This window comes from Passer montanus, unplaced genomic scaffold (genome assembly GCF_014805655.1).
Source record: "Passer montanus isolate IOZ18808 unplaced genomic scaffold, ASM1480565v1 scaffold189, whole genome shotgun sequence".
NCBI classification, from domain to species: Eukaryota; Metazoa; Chordata; class Aves; order Passeriformes; family Passeridae; genus Passer; species Passer montanus.
Window position 1 is genome coordinate 196503 of NW_024366381.1, and position 26349 is coordinate 222851.

Sequence of the window (26349 nt, forward strand, 5' to 3'; positions counted from 1 at the left end):
CTTGCACAACCTCTGTGCTGCTGAGGCAGGAGAGTTACAGCTGCACAATCCCCAATCTGAGAACCTTAAAGCACCAAGAAGTGTTTCCTTAGCTCAGTCTAAGGTTTTACCAGAGCTGAGGTGAATCCTTTAAGTCTTCATCCCATTATGGGCAGTGCCCTGGGCCTCAGTTTTCAAAGACAAATCCAATTTTTACCTCAAATGCTGCCACTATTGCCTTGGAACAGCAACCACTCCTTGAAAACCAGTTTGAGATGCTCTAGATAGAGGTTAATTCAAGTTGAACTATGTTCCTAAAGCACATTTCTGCTATAATACATACTGAGAACAAGGTGAGTTTTAGCAAACTTTTTCTTTACTAAAGTCTCTTGTTATAAATTACACAAATAACTTTATAAACAAATCCCCCCCCGCTTGCATTTTGTTTAAAGTAATAACTTTATATCATACAAATAAAGAAATTTCAAGTATGAAAAGTGCATTATTGCAATAATACCTCTTTGCAAGTCCAAAAATCTTGGTTTAGAATAAAACTGTAAAGTGTAAAAAAGGAGTGAAACAATCAGTGCCATCTATTCATTCAAGAAGTCCAACATCTTAAAAATGATGCTTAGTGTGTTGCAGAGGCAGATTTACATCTGAAAGCAACATGTAATTGAAAAGAAGCTATGTGTGTTCATTGTTTTGCATTAATTCTCCTTCTTTTTCCCTAGTTTTCTTCACCTTTCTTGGCAGGAATTCTCACTACAACCAGTGCTTGTCCTCGGCCATCAGCCATTCTGTGCTGCTGCCACCTGCATGGTGCCAAGATCTTCATCCTCCTCGTGCATCCTCTTCAAACTTCCTGCAGGAGGCAAGAGGGAACTTCAGTCATGGCACACCAGGATATTTAAACACTTCACTCTGAAGTTTAAACTCAGTGTTTAAATATCCTTGCACAAAAACCCTTCCCAAGAGCTTGGGGTTGTGCTGCTGAAGGTTTGAGAAATCCCCTCACAGCCACCCAGCAGGAGAAGCTTCTCACCTGTGCTGCCAGGTGGGACTGAGAGGGATCTCTCCAGCTGCAGAGGTGACATCATCTGGATGGTTAATTTTGCTAGATAGATGGCTTCATATTCCTGGAAAGGTCCAAAAATGTGGATTGGAATTACTGTGGCAGGAAGATTTGTAAGGAGGAGCAGGGCCAGTTCAGGGAGCATCTCATATTCAGGCACAGATTTGGGAGGAGGAGAGTTCTTTGTTGCTTTGACATGAATGACAAAAACCATCAGGAAGTCAGAGGAAAAGTTCAAGGATGACTAAAGAAATGGCTTTAAGGACCAACCCACATTTCTTTTGCAGCTCCTTCAGCACCAACTAAAACATTTCAGAGCCTCTTAGTCACTGCACAAACCAGGATTTTTATTTCTCCTCCATTCCTGGATTTGCTATGTCCAAAGCTTAACTCTAAGGAGCTGAGGTGCCCACTCATCTTCCTCCCAAGCTTTCCTCCAGCTCCTGACATTTCCTTGAAGCATATTTGTGTAAATATCTGTTTGGCAGGAAGATGATTCATTAAATGGCTTTTCAGTTATGATCAGGAATTTAAAAAAAAAGTCACCTGAAGTTGATGGACAAATCCAGCATTAGGATTAATACAGAATCTTCTTTCTTGGACATAAGTAAATGCATCCCTTAAAAAGAAAACACTTCAGTGAAAAATACATAGAAGTCTCTGTGGTTTGAGCCTCCCTTCAGATTATCAGTTTTTCAGCACTACAGAACCTCTAAACCCTCCCCAGAACTGGTTTTTACTGAAATGGCTTGGCCAAAGCAGGAAGCAGCAGCTGTACAATTCTGTTTGCCCACCCCAGTGCTCAGCCCACTTTCCTGTCCAGCACAGGCTCAGAACAGCCCCTGGGGCTCTCCCAAGCTTTTACCCATGGATGGAGGCTGGTGCCCTCATTCCCTGAGCAGCAGGTGCCTGATTCTTTAAAAAAAGGGTGTAAACTCAACTTTTACAGTGAAGGAAAATGGAATAATCAGCTCCTGGTGAAGTCTCAGGTAAGGCACTGAGACTGAGTGAAAACACAACAGTTTCTGTTCCCTCCAAAATCATTATTCACTCACACCACCTGATTCAAAACCTGAATAGCTCTTCTTACCTGTACTTCACCCCAAATGTTTCCATTATGTATGCAATAACTAAGGCAGCACTGAAAAAAAAACCACCAAAACAAAAATTAGTAAAATATCTTTCAATTGCTTGAAAATATTAATATCAGGGTGGATAATTTCCTACCTTCTAGAAATCCCTGCATTGCCATGGACAAGAACTTTTCCTAAGAAGGAAAAAAAACCCCAAAATTAACCATATTTGTATAAACTGAATAAAATTCTTTGAAATGTGGTTTTCCCTTGTTATGGAGAACCAGGCAGCAGCAAGGCACACCCAAAAAAACCCCAGGAGTTGTCTTCCTTCAGCCTGAATTTCTAACTGCACTCCTCCTTTGGGATACTGAACTGGGATTGCTGCTCCTGTGAGGATTCTGAGTGACAGAATGGCCACAAGGCAGATTTCAGGTCCTGCACTTGAGAGGGGACAAGAAAACCTCATGCACAGAACCCAGCTGAGTTTCAAGTGAAAAAAACCCAAATCCCAGAGGCTGATTTTCCAGTCAGAGGCAAAAGGAAAGAACACTTTGCTCTGAATTTGTCTAAGAGTTCAAATCAAGCATAATAAACCCCCCAAATTTAAGAAAAGCTCTTATTTAAGAGCCTCTAATCCATACCCCTAAGTTATTTTATGAAGGGAAAGTTAATATAATTTTACCTCCACTTTGTAAACTTCCATCAATAAATTCTTTAGTCTGAAAAGAAAAAATAAAATCTGAAAGTTTGAGTCTTGTAAGTGCAAGTAGTAGTAACACCTAAATTTGGTATAATTCTTATATCAGTGAAAATAATGCACCTTTATGCAGACTTAAACCCCACTTCAACTGGACATTTGTATTTCTTTTGTACTTTAAACTATTCCTAAAACTGTCAGTGCAAAACCAGTGAAGGCACTTTCGGGTTTTTGGTGGAAGAAGGAACAAAATCCTTTTGTTCAGTTGCAAACTGGACTAAAATAAAAATAAAAACCCACAGCTCAAAACTAGGGTATATGTTCCAATAATGGGCATTGATTAATTTGGAAGTTACTTTTTAATTCCTCTGCAGCAAATATGTTTTAAGACACTGAAAAACTTCACTATTATTTTGAATTTGATACAAGAAATGTAAATATTCTTGGCTCAAATAAAAGTTGCCCCCAGGTCAAGGGCCCCAGAATTCCCCCATGAGCAAATCTCTCTGTTTTGAGGCCAGTCTTTTTTAATTTTTATTTCTTTTTCTTTTGATACCATCACAAGAAGCAGCTCTTGCAACTCCACCTGTTTCCATAACTGTAAAAATGAGTTAATTACACTTATTAAAGTGTCAATAACAAAGTCAGAAGCTGGCAGCACTTCCAGGTGCCCGAGGCTGAGTATCCCAAATGTGAAACTGGCATTTGTTAGTTCAGAAAACTCCTGGGGATTTCCCTTCCCCACCCATCTACTCACCATAGGGAAAAATCGGATTATATTCTCCACTGGATTATCTGCAATATCCAAGACTAAATACCTGCAATGAAAATTTCCTGTGAGTTCGAGCTGCTCCAACCCCTCCAGTGCAGGAGGAACCAGCACAACCCCCTGGCTTTAATTCCTGCTCTGAACTCCAGAAATTCCATCCAGAACCTGGTGAGAAAGGAGAGGGGGATCTCCTCCAACACCCCCTGACAGATTTCCCCTCTCAGAAATCACTGAGAACTGAAAACAGTTACTGCAAACTATGGATAATTCTAATCTGCAGACTCCTTCAGCATGAATAAAATTCATGGTTTGGGTTTCAAGTCTTTCTGCACCTCAGCACATTTTTCAAATAATTCTGACAACGTGAAAATATTTGGAAAGAACACACACAAAGGAATCTTGGTCATTTCTCACCTAAACAACTGCTGGAAGTTTGGTTTAATAAAATTTGCTTCAATGTTCTGCCGTATGCATATTACATGGGTTATTCCATGTTTCTGGAGTATAGGTAGCTGTGGAGAAAGAAAAAATAACTTTAATTACAGATTCATCTATTAGACAGCAATAGATAAAGAAATAATATTATTAATAATGTAAAGATAAGCTGTAATAAATAGACTAGTAATATATATTACTAAATCATATATAGAATATATGTAAATAGTAGAATAGGTATAATATATATTACTATATCATACATATTATACTATTTTAATATATTCTATTTATAATAATATATTACTATATCATACATATTATATTATTTATATATATTCTATTTATAATATCTATTACTATATTATACTATTTATATATATTCTATTTATAATAATATTTATTATTATACTATTTATATATATTCTATATATAAATAGAAATAGTAATAAAAAGAAAAGATGTACTTAGATACAAAATAAGGCTACACCAAGGAAAATCTGAGCTGGTTTTCTAGAATTCAGAGTGTAAAATTGTTGTTTTTCCAAAAGACAAAATGACAAAACAGGAAGGCATTCAATGAAGTTGTTTGTCTCTCCCCACCTTTCACTCTGCCTGAAATTTCAAGTCCCTACACGAGAGAGGAATTTGCAGCCAGCACTGGATTCTTGCTGGAACCAGACCATGAAAAGAAGATCATTTAAACCATGAGGTAAATTTGTAGAGCCAAGCTGTGCCTCAGCAGTGCTTGACTTTATTGTAATTTAATTTTCCTTGTTTTAATGTCTGTGTGTGAGTTCCCAGTTCTGACAGGTCTTCAGCAAAGGAAATAGGAATTGGTAAAGTCTCAAATAGCTTAAATTCTCTAAGAAAAATCATATTTAAGACTCAATTTTAATACCAATAGCTCAAACCATCCCACAAATGCACCACATATTCCTTCCACTTTGGCATTTTTCACATTCCAGTTCAGAACTGCAACCAAATTTACACCTCTATAGATACACAGAGCAGATCTCCACAGTAACAAATCAAATCACCACAGCAAAGCTTCCCTGTGAGAGAATATTCTGAAAATCATACCTTGCTTTTCATAGCTGAAGAATATGGGCCTAAAAATAACCCAGGTAAGATTTCCTAGGGGCAGGAGAAGAACAGACATTTAATATCAGCTCCAGATGATTTGAAATAACACATTCCACTCACCTCAGAACATGGACACAAATAATTTACATATTCCTGAAATGTGTAATCAATGTCATTTATAGCAGGACAAGCAAAAAAAAAATGGTTTGGCAGGATAAAAGAAACATGATCTTGGTGCTGGATATCTTGTTCTGGACCAGGAACAAAGTCCTTGATTTGAACTAAGTTCCAGCTTGATTCCTGCATCTCACCCAGCCCCAGATCAAGGGAAGGGAAATCTTAACTTGGTTCATTATCCTGTCCTGTAATTAATTCCAAACTGCTCTCATGAAAAGAAATAAACACATGGAAGTTCCTCAAGCATTGGTCTAGCAGTGGGAAAATATCAGTTTTTAACCATTTATCTCCCCACCAATGAAGACATGCAGGTGTGTAGATCTTGTGCAAAAGTTGGACTGACACCATGGTAGGAAAATTTTAATTGTCCATCCCACTGGAGAACACTTCCAAGGCTAAGGCAGAAGGCAAACCTCTGATACACTTTTTGTAATTATCTAAAGACATTCAGAAAGACAAAAATGTAATATTTGGGGATTTCTGGTTTAGTACCTGCACCACAGAGATGCAAACACACCTGTATTCCAAGCTGGCAAATCCTCACCTTAATTAACTAATTAATTCTGTCTCCCATGGTGCTGCCTGACACTTTACAGGTAAGGACTGATTTTGGTACCAGCTCTTTTTTTCTCCTCACTAAATGCTCCATTTTGAGGGTTTTGCCTCAAAACAGTAAATAAAAGTGTCCTACCTGCATCTCTCTCCTCATGGGATAGGTCCAATCCTAAAAAAAAAAATTAAAATAATTACATATACAACAGAGAAAAACATTCAGGCAGAGGTGTGGGCATGCATTTTATAGAAAATAATCAAAGTTCTGTACAAGCTCCCTGCTACCTTTCCACATGGATGCCAGCACCACCCAAGTGCAAGGAACACTATTTGGAAAGTTCATGTGAAGAAACCTCAAGTATTCTATAAAAAATCCTTAAGGCTGGAAAAGATCCTTATCAGCTTATCCACACCTCAGCTTTCTGCTGAGAAACTTCCCTCTGAAGTGAGGAGGGGAAGAAAGAGAAAGGAAAAAAGCTTTAGAACATTCTGTACTGGTCAGGGAAGCAAAGGAATTCCTCTGGCTGATGCATTCCTGCAGCCACTGAAACAACAGAAGATAACAAGCAGAGCAGGTGACTCCCTGAAAATCCACACTGCCTCACCTCATCCACTCTGAATATTCAGGATCAGCTCCAGCAAATCCAGAAATTTGTGCTCTCCGTGACCACAGCAAGCCCTTAGTGAGTCTCCACCCCAGAGTAAACGGTGAGGAGTTTTATTTACTCCTCACACAGTAAATAAACCCCTCCTGCCCAGGATCCTGGTGCTCATTTACCCCCTCCCCAGAGCCCCAGACTGGGAGGGCTCAGCTCCCATTCCCAGCTGACCAGAGCAAACACCAGGATCAACATTTCCATCCTCTGCTCCACTCTGCAGCTCTGCCACAGCTGAGCAGGAACTGCTCAGGCAGAGACTATTCCTGTCTTCCCTTCCCTACAACTCCCACTGGCCTCTATTAACAGGCTCTTACTCATTCCTTGACCCTCACACATGAAGGAGTTGGAGCTGAGATCCCAGTTACCATCTGGAGGTAAAAAAAAATAAAAGGGAATAGTCAAACATATCCAATAGGCTGCATACATTTATTTACGTAACTCTGTTGTTTGAGTCACACACACAGACCAGGAGCTAAGAAAAAAACTTCCCCTGTGGTCTGATGTCCTCAGAAGTATGGGGAAGTTAAACATCAAATATTCCAGCTGGGAAGTGACGTCTGGATTACAGCAGGGAGGATCCCTTAGATTGCAGCACTGTTCACCTGAGCACCTACACTTTAAATTCACATTAAACCTCTTTTCACCGACACAATACAAATCCTGTGCTTCCCTCAGACACCCCCACAGTGCACAGGGAGGATTTTCCAGCTCTTGGTCGTGGAATTAAGAAGGATTTTAGTATCAGTAAAGTTATTCTGGAAAAGCAAGCAAACAAACATTAAGCCACTCCAGAAAATCCTTTGGATGTCACCTAAAGTGGCAGCACAAACAGGGAAATAAAATGCACTGAAATGGGCTTTGCTGAAGACACACAAGTAACTAAATTACTTCTGCATGTTCCAGCTGGAATAATAAACTCCTGGAAGTAGGAAGGAGAAATGTTGTGACAGAAGGATGATATTTACAGAACTATCCTTTGAAGGGGACCTGAGAGGGTTCAGCACAACCCTGCTGGCTGGCTCTGTACACAAAAGCATGGTTCACCCCTCAAAAGGCCAGAAAACCCCAGCTCTGTCCCACTCTAAAACCAATAAACGCTGAAAAGCTTCAGTTGCACTCCAGGAATATACAAGCACTTTAGTAGGTTTATTACTCTGTTTGTGGAATTTAGAAATCTTAATCTGGAGCACAGTGAAAACACAAATTTACCACTATTTTGGCTTAACAACACATTGGAAATATTCTTTTCAAATGCATCAGAGGCAGGAAATTTTTAGCCCCAACAGCTGTAAACTGTGCAAAATAAATAGGTAAGAATTGAGCAATGCAAGTCCAAAGGGAACCAAATCCCAAGAGACAGCACAGATGTTCTGAACAAGAAAAAAAAAATCACTACAGGCCCCAGACATTGGTCTTTAGTGCCCTCCAAGAGGCAAAAAAGGATACAGCTTCCAATGGGATTTAGTCTGCAAAATAACTCTGAAAGACAGTGTTTAAGGAAAACATTTAATCTGAGACAAGTACACAAACTACTGAAAGAATGATTTTGGTGACTGCTGACAGCCCTTCAAGGCTTTCAAAACCAACAATGCCAGATTATTCAAATGTTATGCAAAGTTATGTAAAAAACCCAATCTATTAATGGAGACTGAAGCCAAGCACAGGTTCCATTTTAAGGAATTCATTCACCAGCCAGGTTTTCCACACTGTCTGAAGCACCAAGCAGACAAAAAACAACTGAAAGCTTCTCTTTTGATCAGATCAAATGCAAGAATTTTGCTAAGATAACAAAGGGTGATGCCAGAGGTGGAGGGAAGAACAGCATTCCTTGCTGCCAGGGACTTGGGAGGTTCTCCAGAACAAGTGACAACTCACTGGAAGCCTCACTCATCAATACTTGCAAGACACCAGAGAGATGGAGTGGAAAAAAAAGAATCCCTAGAATTTCAAAGTTTTAAAAATGAGCCACTCCCCTCTGACAGATCTCCTCAAACATGCAGGAGAAGGGGGAATAAAGCACATTCCAAAGCCCTCCCTTCCCCATCCAATCTCCAGCTGAAATAAATGGACACTATGAATTAACAGGTAAACTTTGTCCACACTACAAAGAGCCTCTTGGTATCCAATATATGCCAAAGGTTTGGGTTATTTTGTCCATATTTTGCCACAACCTGTTCCTTCTTAGAACAGTTTAATGGCAAAAAGTGAAGTGGAGGGTTTTTTTTGTAACAGTGCCCTTGGCTAGGACTTAATCTAAAACATTTCTACTATTATTTTTAAATGAGTTTACCAGCCCTGGCATTGAGGCTCTGTACCAAAGCAAAGAGGGTGTTTTTTAAACACAACAGCCAACCTGCATCTGCCTCTGCAGAAGGAATGCATGAAATGGATGCACGTGACAGAGCTTAACTGGTCCCTCACTGACAGCTGAAGCCTGCACACCCATCTGATCTCCACACATAAAAGGTGCAGCTTTTGTCAAAGCTCAGCTCGGGCTGAAAAGCAAGCCCAGTTGGGATGGTTCAGCTCCTGCTGCCTTGTCATTAGCAGAGCCTGCAAACCACAGGCTGGCCCAGGTGAAGGGAGAAGCTCTCAGAAACGCTGCAAAAACCACCAGGAAAAGAAATCCAATCGTTAGTTAGAGGAGATGGGCTCAGGAAGTCTCTTCTCGATTTTCACTGCTGCTTTTCACCTGCTCAGCATCACCCACCCCCTGCAATGACTCCTCCTGCTTCCCCCATCACTTTGGAAATCCTTTGGAAATCCTCCCTGACCTCTCCAGGTGTCCAAGCCTTTCCCAACTCCCAGACAGTTTTTGTGTTGTTGATTTTTCTCTCCCCATCACAACCCATCCCAGCAGGGCTCCTGCACGATGGACTGTGCGCCTCAGAAGCCCAGGGCAGTGAGAATCCTGCCTGAAGCTGTTTCCCTGTAACACTCCAAACTGCTACAAGGTTCTCCCCGAGTTGTGAAGCTGAGCAGCAGAAACTGTTACAGCAGCACGGCCAGGGGCTCTCCCTGCTGCAGCTCCTGCATCTGCTCTGGCCAAGGGAACTCCTGCCTTTCCTCTAACCCTGCACAGGAAATTCAAATTACAGCCCGTGCTAGAGAGGGCAGGACTGCAGCAGCAGCATCCCCCTGCCCGGGCCGCAGCGCGGATTGGGGCTGGATAAAAGAAACATCCTGATCCCACAACAACGACCTCGACACAAAGGCTTTCACTCCCAGGCAGCTTTAAGTGGCACTCACAAATGAGCTCACACCTTGGTTCGAAAGCTTTTTACACGTTATTTTACATAGCCTAACACAGCAATGATAACATCCCTCTTTTCCAAATACCTGCACAAAAAAATCAGTATTTGTAAAATGGAACAACTGCAGAAGAAATCTCGAAATAATAAAGCAGAGCACAATCACTTCCCATTTTTTAATAAGAAAAGAGACAAACTAAATGAGGTACTGGAAGAACATTCAAGGGAAATATTTGAGTATCACTGAAACCTGTCACATCTATCACCGTGAAACGTGGTACTTAAGAGCCTCAAAATTAGCTACAAACAGGAATGAAGTGAAAGGTTGTGTCTTCAGTTTCAGTCATGCTTTGTGTCCTTGGACAGTTCTATTGAAAACGTGGGGGTTTTATACAAATAGAATTATTTCAGTTGGAAGGAACCTACAACATTTAGTGCAACTACCTGACCAGTGCAGGCTCAATTATATATATATTTATTTTTTTTTTCCCCAGGTAGAAATCCTGGTGCAAGTCTACAAAATACACAAAATTAAACCAAATCCTTTAATTCCCTGAAGATGTGAGCATGGCACTGCCATGAGAAGAGCTCGAGGAATTTTTGGGCAGTGCTGCTATCCCAAAAGTGGCTGAGGGCTGGAGAAAGGGGCACCAGAAAGGGGGAGGTGGCACTGCCACCCTTGCACAGCTGCTCCATCCCAAGGCCACCACGCTCAGCAGGGATGGAAGCAGATTTCTGGGAATTCTGTGTGTTTGTCAGGAGCACCCAGACAGTGGGAAGGCTCCACCAGAGACATTTTTGCTATTGAAAATACAAAGGAATACAGAAGCAGGAAGGTGGAAAAGAGGAATAAAAGCAGGTGGGAATGACAGAGCACATGGAGGAGGGAAGGAATGAAGGACAACAGGGAAAGAAATGTTATTTTAGCAGAGAGAAACACAAGCCACAGAAAAGGATAAAAGGTGAAACTAAAGGAAAAGTAGGAACAAAAAATTCCTTTTTGTCCCATTCCCTAACACTGGTCCTAAAGGCACCTCATTAAACACCATCAGCAGCACTGCTAAAAACTTCCCTCATACAATTTTTTTCCAACAAAACTGGAAATGAAGCAGTGGAGGCAGAGTCCTTCAGCTGACAGGAAGCACAAAGCCAAGTGCCTGGAGTGCCACACTCACACAGATTATGAGAATTGTTCATAATGCTGCAGGAATGGCCTTTTTCATGACCTTTTTTTTTTTAATTCATGAGTCGGGCTATGCTGAGACAATCCTCATTTAGCTAAAACAACCCAAACATGCCCTAACTCCCCAGTTCTACAAAGTGCTCCACTGTGTGGATCCCACCAGGCTCCCCTGGATGGGAGGCACAAATTAATAAATTAATCAGCACTGAGAGAGTGCTCAGCTCCAGCTGCCACAGAGCACTGATTTATGCAAAGCAATCTGATAGTATCCCACGGAGCTGTGATCAAAATCTGTCACCTGATTTACATCTCCCAGCACAACACAGCATTTGTTCTCCATTTTTTGGGCTCTATTATGTGGGCAGGTAAAATAATTCTAATGACACAGGCTTCCTACTTATTTTAAAGAGTCTGCAGAGGAGGGGGAAAGCTGTGTTTTAAGGGGTTTATTTGTGTTGCCTATCAAAAGTGAGAGTTAAAAAAGTTTAATAGATTTGTTCCACCTTTAGATGGGCTGCATCACTTCATAGCTAAAAAAAGCAGTCAGAAATACATTAGCATTTCAGACTAAATATAGCTGTCAAAAATGTAAATTTCTTTTTTAGAAAAGCCCCATGTGCTAAAAAGAACTCAGCCTTTATGCATAATAAAAAGGCAAATATGTCTGCTTAGTCAATAGGCTGCTAATTTAATTACAAAACCCATGGAGAGTCCTAAAAAAAAAAAATCTAAGTACATCATGAATACTTGGTTGGCTCAGCCTGATTGCAGGCAAATATGTTTTAACAAAGAAATAAACTGGTAATTGTTGCTGTGTTCTCATTATATATATAATATATCCTAGTCTTTTTTTTTGTTTAAAATTTAATGGGAAAATAATTTCTATTAAATTCCTTCAATTATTGCAGTCCTTATTGACCTTCTTTCCAGCAGTACTAATAAGCCAACATGTACTAATTGTTATTAACCTGACCCTTTTTAATGGACTTTTAGCCATATTTTTTCCTCCCAGTATAAACATGTAACACAGAACTCCTAAAATTTAAGAAAGTTTGAGACCTGACCTCGGAAAGTGTGCTGATTTTAGAAAAATAAGAATAAAAATCTAAGCTTAGAAATGGTTCCACATCACATATAATCACTATTACTCATAAAACTGAGATATTCCCCACCACCAGACTGCAAAAGAACACACAGTTCACAGGCATTCTCAGAAAAGCTTTGCCAGAATGATGAGTTCCAGGTTTTCTGGCATTTCCCAAGCTCCCAGAAGCATCAAGAGCCAAGAGGTTTGGAAATCCAGCAATCCCAACCACCACACTATGGATTAGGGACAGGGCAAACAACATCCAGGCTGGAAAAGTGACCTATTTATCAGAACCCATCCCTGCAGCTTGCCCCAGTCAGTCCAGGCTGCTCTCTCCCCTCAACACTTCTCCTTGTGCCAGGGAGGAATGGGATGCTGTGCAGCCAACCTGGTTTGGCTTTGTTTTTAATTATTATTATGATTATTAAAGCTGTGGCATGGTTCCAAGTGTCAGCTCGGAGAAGGGAGCTGGGGGTGGCACTTGGAGTGAGTTAAAGTGACAGAGCTGCATTTTTGGGCAGCAGGAAGCCAGCCAGGGATTCCCCAAGCTCTCCCTCCTCCCCTCCCCAGTATCTTGAAAGCAAACCTGCCAAGCCAGCACTGAACCATCCATCACCAACTTCCCAAAATATTAGGGACTGCTGCTCATCAAAGAGCCTCCTCGCTGCAGTGCACAAGAGCATCTTCTGCTTTCCAGGAAAAACTGCATTTTGTGGGCAGGACGATTTTAGTTTCCTCAGTTTGCTTTTCCAAAGCACTGTCTTAAGTCCCCCTCACCTTGCTTTTAACAAGTTACCTCCACAAGAACTCTGACACTCACCACTGGCTTTCACTTTCCTGCTTCCCCCACATACTCCAACTATTTATTATCTTCTATCAGAGCTCAGAATTTGTTGACATGATCCTGCATTTAGATCAAGTCACACACAAATGCAGCATACTGAAAAGAAATTCTTACAGTTTTTAGAATCAGTTCTTGAAAATCCCCACTATGTGAAGTTCTAACACACTACAAATTATATTATTTACAGACAGCCCATGAAAAAAGACAAAAGTAAAAGCTACTCTGAAAGACACTGTATTACAATCTCAGTTTTCATCAGTTGAGAGTTGTTAGACTGGCACTGAGCTCTGGTTTCATTTTTCTTTTAACCCTGCATTCCTCTTTAGCCATTTTAGATGAAAAGCCACCCGGGCTGATTTAGTTAACAAAACTGTGGATAACACGATTTCTCCAGAAAGAAAAGATATTTAAAAGCAAACAAATTATAAACCTCACAGGGTGGCAGATGATTTGTGTTGAGATACAAAGTGATTACAACTTTGTGAGAACATCTAAATGACTTGTAACACCTCCAGAGCTCTGAAGTGATGGGGAGTATCAAATCCTGACAACAAAACCAGAACAAAAAGTCACTCCCATATTTCAGGTAATTTACCACCTTAACAGCATTGAGCAACGCTGTCCAAACAGAAATAAATGCTGATGTTTAGAAATACATGACAATCGACAGACGTCTGGAGAGCTCAGACACTCTCGGCTTCCCTCACGCAGGCTGTGACATTTCGCATTAAATATCCGAGGCCACCGAAGGGGACACTCGGGGACGTTTGTGACACACAGGAACAAATCGGCGGCGGGGAGTTCAGCCAAGTTCAGAAACCAGACACCGCGCAGCGCACATTGCCACCTGTCCTCGGCCGCACAGAGCTCCCGGCTCCGGGGCCGCGCAAACACCGCCCCGATGGGCTCGGCAGAGCAGAAAAGGGGCGCAAAAAAGAGCGGGGGCAGCTGCGGGTGGGCAAAAGCCGAAGGAGATGAAGCAGAGGGACTCAGTTCCCTGAGTGTGAGGGTGACGAGACTGCCCAGAGAAGCTGCGGCTGCCCCATTCCTGGAAGCGCTCAAGGCCATGTTGGACAGGGCATGGAGCAACCTGGATAGCGAGAGGCTTCCAGGCCGGAGCACCGTGCAGCGGAGATGCCGGAGGGCGACGGGGGGAGCAGAGCCCGGCAGCGACCAGGGCAGGAGGGACGCGGTCGGTGGTCGCAGGGCGGGACACGGACCCGCGGCCTGCGACGGATCCCTCAGGGAATGCCGCGGGCAGGGGCGCGGGAGGCAGCGCGGGGCTGTGAGGGGAAGCCCCGGCGGGGCCGCGGGCCGGGCGTGTGCGGGGGGCCGGGACCGGAGCTCCCGCTCACCTCAGAGTCCTCTTTGGCCTGCGGCAGCGCGGGGAAGGCCGGTTTGGCGAGCTCCATGGCCGGGCGCTGTCCGGGCGGGGCAGGACCCGGGGCAGGGCGGCTATTTGGGCAGCGGGGCCGCGGGCTCCGGCTCGGGAGCTGCAGGAGATGGAGGCGGCGGAGGAGGAGGCGGCGGCGGCGCGCTCAGCCGCTCGCGCCCGGCCGCCATGCTGCTGCTGCTGCTGCTGCCGCCTCTTCTTCCCTCTCCGCCCTCGGCGCTCTGCCCTCCCCTCACGGGCAGCTGCTGCCGCGGTTGGATTAATGAACCTGCTCGCCAGCCCTAAATTCGGGGTGATTCACCCCAAAGTTTCAGTACTGGGCGCTTTGCCTGTTAGCGGTGTCCAGGGCCCGCTCGGAGCGCCTCACGCCGTGGCGCGGCCATTAACGCCGTGCCCGACACTGCCGAGGGCTCCTTCTCCTCACACGCCCGCTCCCATCTTGGCTCCATCGCCCTCACGTTTTAGCTGGCAGCGCCACGAGGGTCATCTCTGGATGGCCCAGGGAGTTTGGAGTCCCCATTCCTGGAAGTGTTCGAGGAACGCCTCAGTGGCCTCGGTGCTCTGGGCTGGGGATGAGCTGGGGATCGGTCACAGATAGGACTGGATGATCCCAGAGGTCTTTTCCTCCCTAAATGACTCTGGGATGTCCAGTCTGCTCCTCTTCGTGTGAATGATGTCCTCAGACACCTCAGTGTTGGGACAAGAACCTGTTTTTCTGCTCTTTGAGGTCCTATGTTCTAAACTCCAGGAGAGTTGGAGAGGGACTTGGACAAGGCATGGAGGGACAGGAGCCAGGGAATGGCTCCCACTGCCAGAGGGCAGGGATGGGTGGGAGATTGGGAACTGGGAATTGCTGGCTGGAATGGAATTCCAGAGCAGCTGTGGCTGCCCCTGGATCCCTGGCAGTGCCCAAGGCCAGGCTGGATGGGACTTGGAGCCACCTGGGATAGTGGAAGGTGTCCCTGCCATGGCAGGGGGTGGGATGGGATGGTCATTAAGCTCCCTTCCAACCCAAACCATTTTATTAATCTATGAGATTTCACTTTAAGCTGCAGTTTTTCACTCATTTGCTTTTCGGTGAACCAAAATTCTACACTGTGTCAGTGGAATTTCTGAGGGAAGCTTAGTCAAAGTAAGCAAACTCAATGGGTTGCCTGCTTAAATAAAATTGGAAGTGTCCTTTTGGAAATACCAGAATTTTAGAATCTCAATTTTTATTTCTAGTGCACCTTTCTGCTCTTTTTACTAAATAAAACTTTGATAAACCTTCAACAATCATATTTCAGCAACCATTCCCTCAGCCAGAGGCTCAGCTTGCTGTTTACATCACTGTTCTGCTCAGAAATGGACTTTGATTTCATGTTCTCATTGTTCCAGGCACATGGGCTGTACGAGCTGCACTCAAAAGGATGCTAAAACTAAACCTGAGATTTGCATCTTTACACTCCTGACACAGCCACAACAGGAGAAAGGTCTGTAACAGCCATATAAACAGGGAAACATTGTTGCCTGTCCTGTCCTAACTGTTCTACATCTTACACACCATCTGTCTGATCTGTGATGGGAAAGGAAATAAAACTACAGCTGTTAAAATTGCCAGGGAGATGCTGTGTGTTTCCTGGGAAGTCAAGAGCTAATCTAATGTACTTGTCTGTCAGCTGAGCAGGCCCAGAATAATCCAATTAGGATAATTAGAAGTAGCCAGAAGTGCAATTTAGTGCATTGCTGCTCCAGCCCAACATTCAGGTGAGCTGCACAGTGCAGTGGGTCTCTGTGCTTGAAAAATAAAAGTAAAGCAGATGCCCTTAAAACCACCACCACCTTGTTTACTTCTTGCAGTAAATATACACCAGCTCAGGTAAATCCTATTTCCAGAATTCAGCAGCAAATGAGGGAGCCCAGGTGGGCAAAGAGGCCAAGGGCACCTGGCTTGTAGCAGGCAGACCCCACCAGTCCCTTCTCTCTCCAAGGGTTAGGCTGCCTCTGTTTGGTACAGCAGGCTCAGGACTGCAATCCTTACACCAGAGAAAAGTTGCTCCTCCAACTCAGAAGACACAAAATTCACCTCTCTGTGAGAGCTACACACAAAATCCACCAGGATAACAGATTTAAACAGGTTTTATTCATAAACTGTTTGGGGAAAGGAGATTTACTGATATACAAAAAGTCAAGAAATGAACTGACTTTCTTCTGTTTGTGAATCCCTTCAGGCACGTTTATAAATTCCCACCATAATTGCTAAGAGAACAACACATCTCCACACATTTTTACTGAGCCTGGGCTGTAATGAACATTGCATTTCAGAATTGTACAGAAAACACACTCCTGTAGCCAACTTGCAACTAGCATTCCCAAAATTACTAGCTACATGCTACACAAACACCTTACAATGATAATCAAGAGGTACATTATTTCTCTCCTTTTTTTTATGCATTAACACAGTAGGATGTGTACAATCAATCACAAATTCTATGGTTAATTTACACAGGTTTGTAGTCAAGCTTGGACTCCAGCTTCTTGGAATCAGCCACTTTCCTGACAGCTTTCATGAAATCTTCCTGAACTACGAAGTCATGATCAGCACGGATCGCAAACATCCCTGGGAGGGAGGATTTAACAGTGTGAAGAGACAGAATGTGAAGTTTCACCCAAATTCAGATGAAAACTGATCCAGGTTATACTATCTACATGACCTTCCCATGTTTTGGATGTTGGGAAGAGGAGGGAATTCGCCTTTCTGAACTAAGGGAGTACTAAAAAGAAAACTTGTTTAAACTCTGAGTGTGCATTTACTGTGTTACTCAGCCTGCCCGTGCAGGCAAACCCCAAGTGCACAAATTTTAATGTGAAAAAAGCATAAAACAGCATCAACTCTGCAGGCACATGGGCACCAAGAGCCCTGAATTTTCTCCAAAAAGGAGGAAAATGGGTTCAATCCCTGTTTCTGGTTCTAATGAGACAGTGGGACACATCATGATCAACCAACAAGTGGCTGGATCAGATCAGTTCAATGTTCTGTTCCAGCAGAACACTTCTGAGCTCCTGGGTTTAATCCACAGAGGAACAGCTCCAAGATTCAGCATTATCCAAGATTTAGCACATCCAAATGAAGAGTTAAGGAATTACCTGCTTCAGTACAGACGTTTCTCAAGTCTGCTCCGTTGAAGCCATCTGAAAGCTTCACGATTGCTTCATAATCTGTTCATAAAACACCAGCACCCATTAGGAATAAATCAGCCTTCCCCTTAGGAATGCCAATAAAATACACATCCAGCTACTAAACTTGGATTTCAGTGCAAACAGAGCTGCCCATTGGGCTGATAAATTAACTGGAATCAGCAGCTGTATCAGCCCTTCCATTAAAACAGAAATGGTTGGCAGCCAAGAGCTCATGTTATATAATTAAATCCCAAAGTTACCAACTTGTGGTTACAAGAATCAACATGAAGTGCAAAAGCTCCATCAAGGCAATGCTCTTATCATTAAATGCTGTAAAAGCCCAGAAAACTTCTCTCCAAGTGGTCATAACTCAGTCCCTTTCCACTTCCAACACTCCATCTACTAAAGGCACTTAGTTCCTAATATATTAAGCCTGATGTTTTATGCACATCTATTTACTAAAAGAGTGGCCATGGTTATAATTCAGTGGAAATCAATTTCGAAACCACTGCTGAGTCTCCAGCAAGTTCTGATTTTTGCAAGGCTGCTTATTAAAATTATTAACTCCCTGGAAAACTTTTCTGTTTCCCTTCTGTATAAAATTGAAAACATTTTAATTGAATGTTTTTATCTTAAGAATCCAAAAGCTCCTAAAGATGAGTTCTTCAGCTGTATTTCAATTCCATGTAGTACACTGTCACATAAAAAATTATTTTCATAATTTGGAAGTTAAAAAATATAAGTGAGGGGAATGAACAAGGTTGAACAGTGCAAGGTTTGTGAGTTTAGGGTTTTCAGCAGACACCAGGGCTGAAGCAGGAGAATCTCATGCTGGAACCTGAGCAAATCCTTATCTTTGGATTTCAATCCAATTTCCACCTCACCCTGCTGCTAAATTCAGGCCTTCCTTTTGCAGTATCAAAGCTGAGCATCACAGTCTTTCCACATCACATGCAGGATTTAGCAAGACCTGACACCTCTGCTGAACAGCAGAAGGAATGACTCCACTGCAGTGCCAAAGGCACGAGAACAGGATGAAGGAGAATTCCAGAATCCCACAATGGTTTGGGTTGGAAGAGACCTTCAAAACCATCTCATTCCAATCCCTGCCATGGCCAGGGGGACTTTCACTTTTCTCCAAGCCTCACCCAGCCTGGCCTGGAACACTTCCAGGGATGCAGGAGCAGCCACAGCTTCTCTGGGAAAACTGAGCCAGGGCCTCGCTGTCCTCACAGGGAAGAGTTTCCTCCCAATATCCCATCTCTCCCTGCCCCCTGGCAGTGGGAAGCCATTCCCCCTCGTGCTGTCACTCCATGCCTTGTAAGAATTTTCTCTCCAAGAACTTCACCTCAGGCTCACGATTTGCTTTGGAGCTCCTTCTCTCTCCTAGCCTGCAGCCACGTGCAGCTTTAAGCCAACAGTGCTGCTAAGAAAAGCAGTGCCCAGCCCTGGCCCTCCCCCAGCTCCCTCCTGCTGTCCCTGAGCTGCAGCTGTTGATGCAGCCAGATGGTGGCTGGGCTCAGCTCCAGGGGCTGCAGGAATCGCTGCTCTCAGCACACAGGGATGGGGGTGGCCCCTGCTGCACTCCCAGGCAGCCAGTGCTGCTTTAAAGGCAAAGCCCAGCCCCAGCTTCCTCCAGGAAGGCTGGGAGGAGTCACTGTGAAAGCAGGACTGGGCAGCTCAGAGTAGCACAGTCCTTAAATAAACCTTCCCAATTTTATCCTATTATTCTCTCCTTACTCCTGAGAGAATGATCCACACCACTACCAGACAACAGTTTTGCTTATGCTATCTCCAAACTCCAAGGTTTCTCCCTGATTTTTAAAGATTGTTGCTTTCAGACTTCTTCATTAGCATTATTTCTTTCATTGAGGGGTGAATGAAAACACTCTTTACTTGCACTAAGCCATTCCATAAGAAACAGGAAACTGCCTGATGAGAACCTTGTTGATTTTCCAGTTTCCAGCTGGGCTCCAAGGGCTTACATCCAGTTTTCCTTTTCAAACTTAACAACAGTTTAATCAGGATGCATTTAAAAATAAAACAAGCAGAGTTCCAAGAGGGGAAGTTGTGTGGGCAGTGTAAAGGTGGGAATACAGCCAGAATCACTGTAACAACTCACCCTCTTCCCATCCCTACAAACAGCAGCAGGAATGACATCCAGGGAACTTCTACTTACCTATCTCACCATGCTTAGTGATAGGACCTGCATGAATCTTCAGAATATCTAATCTGGCTTGTTCATTTGGTAGATCGATATCTAGAAAGAATTACAGCTTCAATCAAAGCAAAACCCACAATTCCCAGGGATTACATCCTCCCTGCAGCCACTGGGAAGCAGAAACTCACGGATTTTTCTATCCAGCCTTCCGGGCCGCAGCAGGGCAGGATCCAGGGTGTCAGGTCTGTTGGTAGCCATGATCATTTTAACTCTGTGCAGAGTGTCAAATCCATCCATCTGATTCAACAACTAACAGGGAACAGAACTTTGGTTGTAAACAACCCCAAATCCTCCCAGTCTGATTTGTTTTCCTGCCTAAGTATTCCTCACCAAGATGAAAAGCTCTGAAGTAAAAAATAAACCCTACAAGGCCTTGAGCTCCCTGAGTATTCCATCCCAAGCAATGAAGAGCTCAAGAGACATTGAAAATGCTTTGCCCACAGAAAATGACACTGAACAAAGCTGAGCTCAAACGTGAAACACTCAACTAAAACAATGAGGCAAAGAAAATACTGCAAGGACTAAAGGAGCCAATGGCTGCCTGACACATTTGGATTGTAGAGCACCAAGGCCAGGACATTCCAATTAGACTTGAAGAACAGCCTCTGGAATACTAATCCACACACAGGAAGGCATTTCATTGTGAACACTCAAAGCACTTGCTCTTTGATCACAGTGATTTAATTCTCTATGGAAGGCAGACACATTCTTTTCAACCAGGCAAACTGTTTGCAAACACAGGCTAAGGAAGGTTCCCATTAGCTTCAGAATTCCTAATTGTCACCAGTGGTTTTAATATTCTCTTCACACAACCCAGTTTATCAAAGCAATGAATACAGAAACAAAGAAATACAAGTGCTCCTCCTAGCTTTGAAAATCCAATTGCAATAGTCCAAAAATGTTACAGACTGTCTTTGGGACTAAAGAGACATAAAGGGGGGTTCTGCAAACCTTCAAAGATGCAGGGAGCAGCAGTAAGCAAAAGAAAATATCTCAAATCATTTCAGCATTAAAAAAGATTCAATTAGTCTCCACTTTGAACTCATGGCTGAGTTACCAGAATGTGCAGCTGCCTTTTGTAAAAGCAGCTCTTAGTTCACTTCTAGTTTATTAACCCAGAAAAGGTTCTGCAAAGCAAGATCCCAGGTAATAATTCACACCTGTACTATTATTTACTGTGGCTGTTCAGGCCAGTCAGGATTGGACACTCACCTCCATCAGAGTCCTCTGAATTTCTCTGTCAGCTGATGTGCCTTCGGAAAAGCGGCGCCCACCTGCAGCACACAAACCCATCAGTTCTGCTGCTTGATTTTTGCCTTTCAAACGGGGGAATTTGCTTTACAGCTGACTCCAGCCTCACAAGGAGAGCCCAGCCACCCCCCAGGCCAGGAGCCTTACCAATAGCATCGATCTCATCCATGAAGATGATGCAGGGCTGATGATCTCTGGCATAATTGAACATCTCTCGGATCAGCCGAGCGCTCTCGCCGATGTATTTGTCCACTATGGAACTGGACACCACCTTGGGAAGGACAGAGGATGTGTCTGAGGAGACTGGAGAGCAAACAGACCCCTGGGTGTGGGGGCAGTGCCATTACACACCTTGAGGAAGTTGCAATCCAGCTGGCTGGCAACTGCTCTGGCCAAAAGGGTTTTTCCTGTGCCTGGATAGACAGGAGATTGGAGCTGTTTAGTTACTGACTCAACACTGACTGCCAGAGAGTTAGGGAGGAGGGAAAAAAAGGGAAAGGGAAAAAAGGGAAAGGGAGAAAAAAGAGAAAGGAAAAGAAAAAGAAAAAATGAAAAGGAAAAAAAAGGGGGGGAAAAGGGAAAGGAAAAATCAGAGATGAGAGGAGAGAGAGAAGAGAGAGAGAGAGGAGAGAGAGGAGGGAGAGAGGAGAGAAAAAAAAGAGAAGAAAATAGAAAAATGAAAAAGAAAAAAGAAAGGAAAAAATAAAAAGGGAAAGAAGGCGAAACAACTTCTTGCCACAGTCTGAAAGCAACCACCAAACACTTGTTGCCCTTTGCTGAGACTCACCAGGGGGGCCGTAGAGCAGGCAGCCTTTTGGAGGGATAATTCCCACACGCTGGAATAATTCTGGGTTTGTCAGTGGCAGTTCAATGACCTGTGAAGGGACAGAGAGCAACCTGAGCCTCTGAGTTTTAAAACAGTTAATGATGCACATGCCAGCCTGTTTTTCACCTAGCTGCATTATTTATTGGCAGCATTTTTGTGTGAGAAACTGTTTAATAAGAAAATGTGGGAGATTCTATGGATCAATCCACTTCCCTGCCTTGGTTCTGCAATTGCTGCTTCTTTTCAATGCTCTTTGCTCAAATCACTGTCCTAACTCCATTCCCCAGAGCAACCCTGGTAGTTTTTGAGCAAAATTCAGTCTGCTTTGCTGGCCCTGCCACTTGAACTTCAAGGCACCCCCACAGCCTAAAGGGTCCTGCATTCTTTAAACCCTTCTTCTCTAAAAGATCATCTTCATTTTAATCCCAGTCCAAGCACTTCAAATGGATCTGAGATGATCCCTGGACAGCCCCATGGTGGTGGAGGACACATCAAAAAGGTGGTTTTGGCCTGCAAAGCTTCTCTGAGAGCATGGATGAGGATGGGATGGGGGTTTGGGGCACTGGGTACCTCCCGTAACTCTCGGATCTGCTCTGACAAGCCTCCGATCTCAGAGTAGGAAACATCTCCTGGGTCTTCATGAGACATGTTATAAACCAGTGGATCCACTTCCCTGGGCAGGTACCTGCAAAACAAGAGTTAGGAGGAGATATCTGTATGGTGCAGACACATTTAGGAAGTCATAGTTATTCCCATAAATTGTACAGCAATATGAAGATTGTTGCTTCTCTTCCCACCTCACATGCTAAAAAAACAGAAAAAATCCCAAACTCAGCAAACCTTTTGAAGTTTTAAAACATGACTGAAAATACTGTCATTACTTTTCTAAAGAACAATCAATTTCTTTTTAAATCATATAAAACAGACACACAAGTCTTCCCTCAAATAACTGTCCATACTTAAGTATTGCTTTGCAGAAAACGTTTACAAAATATTGCAGAAGTGAATATTCAATTCTTTGTGTAATGTTTTCCCCCTTTTTATGATAAGAAGGGCAGAATCCTACCTCATAATAGTCAGAGTGGTCATGTCCAGAGCAACTCTCGTCCCTGGCTTCAGCTTACTCTTGTCCAGCTAGTCCCAAAAAAAAGGAATTCTGTTAGAACCCCACTCCAACACAAATCCTGACTTTAGCCAAAATGTTCACTGGCGTTTGCACTCCTTGCTCCATCACACACAAGAATAAACAAGGCTACAGAGTGACACACCAAGCACTCATTAACTCACCTCCACCTCGTTTAAAACAAAGACTATTTTCTAGTCCATCATTAATTTTTAATTTTACTGCTGTCAATCTGACTGCATCAGTGGGATCGAATCCTCCCCTCTGCTCCAGACAGGAACAGCTGTTTCAGAATAACCAAACAACCCTCACAAAAAGTTCAACATTTTCCTGTGTCACTACTTCCCCTCTTTGAAGTCAGCTGTTCAATCATTACTCTTTCACCTTGGATGCCTCCTCTCCTGCCTCAGCAGTTTTTGTCTGCTTATTCCATTTTTATGGGATTTTTAAACACATTCCAGTACACCCTACTAAATTTTGCTGGAATTAAAAGAGGATTTTGACAGTCCTTTTCCAGGATTGCTGGAAGTTTCCCATTGTCCCTGCTGGGGGATTTATAAGGTCCCTTCCACGTGGGTTCTTGACCTCTGGAAGGGTTTAGGATCAAGCTATCCCCCTCCTTAGTCACTACTAAGGCCTCTTTCCAGCTTCCTTATCCAAAGAACTTTATAACAGCTGGGAATTCTCTCAGATTCAACTCTGCCCAACAGACTGAAGTTATTCTGCAGTGAGAAGAAAACAAAGAGAAACCACTTGACCTTCTGAGCTAATGCACTTGAGATAGGGAAGTAATTTTGCTCCCACTTAAACAGCCTTGCTCTGCTCCCTCCTGAGCAGCAGCTGCTCAGCCAGGAGTGCTTTGATCAAAAACTCATCCTTCTAGTCCAGGAGAAATTGTTTGTCTTTGATATTTTGACATTTTGAAAACAATCAGGGCTTTTTTTGTTTTGGTTTTTTTTTTTTTTCTTTTTGAGCCTCTGGTAGCAAGTCAAGGCTCTTTTAAGATAAAAGAGTGTTTTTAGTGAAGAATAAACTGCAAAGTGCTGGTTCATCCAAGGACAATCTATCCCTTAGGATTCAGCTCAGTTTCAACACAGAACATCAAGATTACCTCACACGCCCCACAGGGGAACTAAGTTTACTTATGTCCCAAAATTCTGCAATGAACATCAGTTTCTCTCCAGAAAGAGGAAAAAAATAAAAATATGGATGAAGAGAATGGCTTTAGACAGACAGAGAGTATGTTTAGATGGGATTTTGGGAAGGAATTCCTGGCTGGGAGGGTGGGCAGGTCCTGGCACTGGATCCTGGATCCCTGGAAGTTTTGAAGGCCAGGTTGGACAGGGCTTGGAGCACCCTGGGACAGTGGAAGGTGTCCCTGCCATGGCAGGGGTGGAACAGGATGGGCTTTAAGGTGTTTTCCAACCCAAACAATTCAATGATTATGATATGAAGTGAAATAACATTAAATTTAAAACTCAGCAGTGTGACAGCAACAGTCACAGCACAGCAATGGTGAAATTACACAATCAACTTTCATAATAATTAATTTTCAGAGAGTCCAAAATCAGGCAGAAGGGCAGAGTTTTGACTCAGTAAAAATCATAAAACACATGCAGGATCCTGGGAATGCTGTGGATTATTTTGTCTCCACCAGGAAGTTACACTGCTACCAATACAAAGGGAGAGGGGAGCAGGTACCAGGGTAAAATAGTGCTGTGCACATTAAAGGAGAAAAAACAACTCCATTAAGGACCCAGTGGATGAAAAGCAATGCTAATATTCCCCAGAAAGCAAATTTTAAATGAATATTCACAGAGATAATTACCTGACGGCGACAGCCAACCACGTATCTTGGTCCATTTGTAGCCTTCACAATGACTGCAGAAAGAAAATGGGAGAAAAACCCAAATTTACTCAAGTCACCCTCTGAGCTGTGATTCTGAATTCACCAGAATGTTTCTTGCCAATAATCTGATCACCAGCACTTTAATTCTTTACTCTCCATCACTTTAACAAGACTTAAACTTTAAAAGCTTTTTATTTTGTGGCTGCCCCATCCCTGGAAGTGTTCCAGGTTGGACAGGGCTTGGAGCAGCCTGGGATGGTGGGAGGTTGGAATGAGATGGGATTTAAAGTCTCTTCCAACCCAGACCATCCCATGGCTCCACGATTTTCACAATCTCAGGGAATACAACAGTTCAGTGTACTCACACTTCTCCTCTGTCAGCTGTTTAAGAACCTCGCCAACAATCTGCAAAAGAGGAAATGCAGCATCAGCCTCAAGGGAAACTAACACTGCAGGACTCAGACACCCTGCAATCCCCCAGCTCCTGCTGCCCAAGTCCCTGTTGGCTTCACCTGCACTGTTCCCTGTTTCCTGATGCTGAAAATGGATGTAAAGGTTACCTCAACAGGCAGCACGGGCTGCCAACACCTCACTCCCCTCACATACCTGCCCAACGCTCTGCAGGGCCTTGAGATCATTTTCTGACTTCTCATACTGCTTGGTGAGCTCTTTCAGCTGCTCCCTTACTGGAAGAGGAGAGAAACACAGGATTTTGGTAACCTTCAACCCACAAGAGCCCAGGACCAGACCCTTTTCCAGCAGCAAAGCTGCAGGTAGAGTGAGACTGGGACAACAGTAAGGACCCTTGAGCTAATGTGGAGAAGGGAACAGAGCTGGGAAGGGTCTGGAGCTCCAGGAGAGGCTGAGGGAGCTGGGAAGGGGCTGGAGAATTCCTGAGGGAGCTGGGAAGGGGCTGGAGAATTCCTGAGGGAGCTGGGAAGGGGCTCAGCCTGGAGCAAAGGAGGCTCAGGGGGCCCTTGTGGCTCTGCACAGCTCCTGCCAGGAGGAGAGGGAATGACCTCAGGCTGGGCCACAGTAAGTTTAAATTGGATATTAGGGAAAATTTCTTCACAGAAAGGGTGGTCAGTCATTGGGGAAGGGCTGCCAAGAAGGACGGTGGAGTCTCCACCCCTGGAGGCACCCAAGGAACCACTGGACGTGGCACTCAGCGCTCTGGTCCATTGACAAGATGATGAGAGCCACAGGTTGGTCTCGCTGACCCCAGAGATCTTCTCAAACCTAAATGCCCCCGCGGTTCTGTGACGCTCCGGGGCTCTCCCGAGGGCAGCGGGACCCAGCGGCGGCGCTGGCAGCGCCCGGCCCCGTCCGCCCCGGGGCCCGGCCAGGCCCGTGACGAAGCGCGGGCAGCGCCGCGGCCGCCGCGCTCCCTCTCGGGGCTCCGCGGGGCGCCCGCCCGCCACGCCCTCACGACCCGCCGTGCCCGCGCTCACACTCCTTGAGGCGGCCGTCGATCTCCTTGTGCTCCAGCAGCTTCTTGCGGTAGTCCTGCAGCGCCTTGTCCCTGGGGTCCGCCATGACGAGCAGCCGCCGCTCATAGGGAATGCCGGGAAGGGCCGTGGCGGCGGGCCGGCCCTCGGCGCCGCGCAGCGCCCCCTGCCGCCGCGGAGGACCGCGGCTGCCGTGAGGGCCGCGGGCA

The 26349-nt window shown here is 44.2% G+C and overlaps 2 protein-coding genes and 1 long non-coding RNA gene across 3 annotated transcripts; 1 reads left to right on the plus strand and 2 right to left on the minus strand.

Moving 5' to 3' along the window:
- Positions 1-333: 333 nt before the first annotated feature.
- STYX (serine/threonine/tyrosine interacting protein) lies at positions 334-14492 on the minus strand. The gene is made up of 11 exons (XM_039705904.1): positions 14226-14492; positions 5986-6018; positions 5115-5168; positions 4011-4108; positions 3585-3645; positions 2813-2849; positions 2282-2321; positions 2145-2195; positions 1601-1673; positions 1025-1118; positions 334-844 (listed from the first exon to the last, which is right to left on the minus strand). Exons 1-11 carry the CDS (start codon positions 14280-14282, stop codon positions 771-773), a joined length of 672 nt encoding a protein of 223 aa, XP_039561838.1. The 5' UTR covers positions 14283-14492; the 3' UTR covers positions 334-770.
- On the plus strand, positions 9382-17383 carry LOC120500695. Its single transcript, XR_005627159.1, has 3 exons — positions 9382-14062; positions 15641-15735; positions 16752-17383. It is a non-coding gene; the product is annotated as an uncharacterized LOC120500695 (long non-coding RNA).
- On the minus strand, positions 16364-26312 carry PSMC6 (proteasome 26S subunit, ATPase 6). The gene is made up of 14 exons (XM_039705903.1): positions 26144-26312; positions 25299-25378; positions 25058-25097; positions 24672-24724; positions 22787-22854; positions 22291-22405; positions 21682-21769; positions 21246-21307; positions 21042-21165; positions 20856-20917; positions 19772-19892; positions 19602-19682; positions 17390-17461; positions 16364-16862 (listed from the first exon to the last, which is right to left on the minus strand). The coding sequence occupies exons 1-14, from the start codon at positions 26226-26228 to the stop codon at positions 16744-16746; spliced, it is 1170 nt and encodes a 389-aa protein (XP_039561837.1). The 5' UTR covers positions 26229-26312; the 3' UTR covers positions 16364-16743.
- Between the last annotated feature and the right edge of the window lie 37 nt (positions 26313-26349).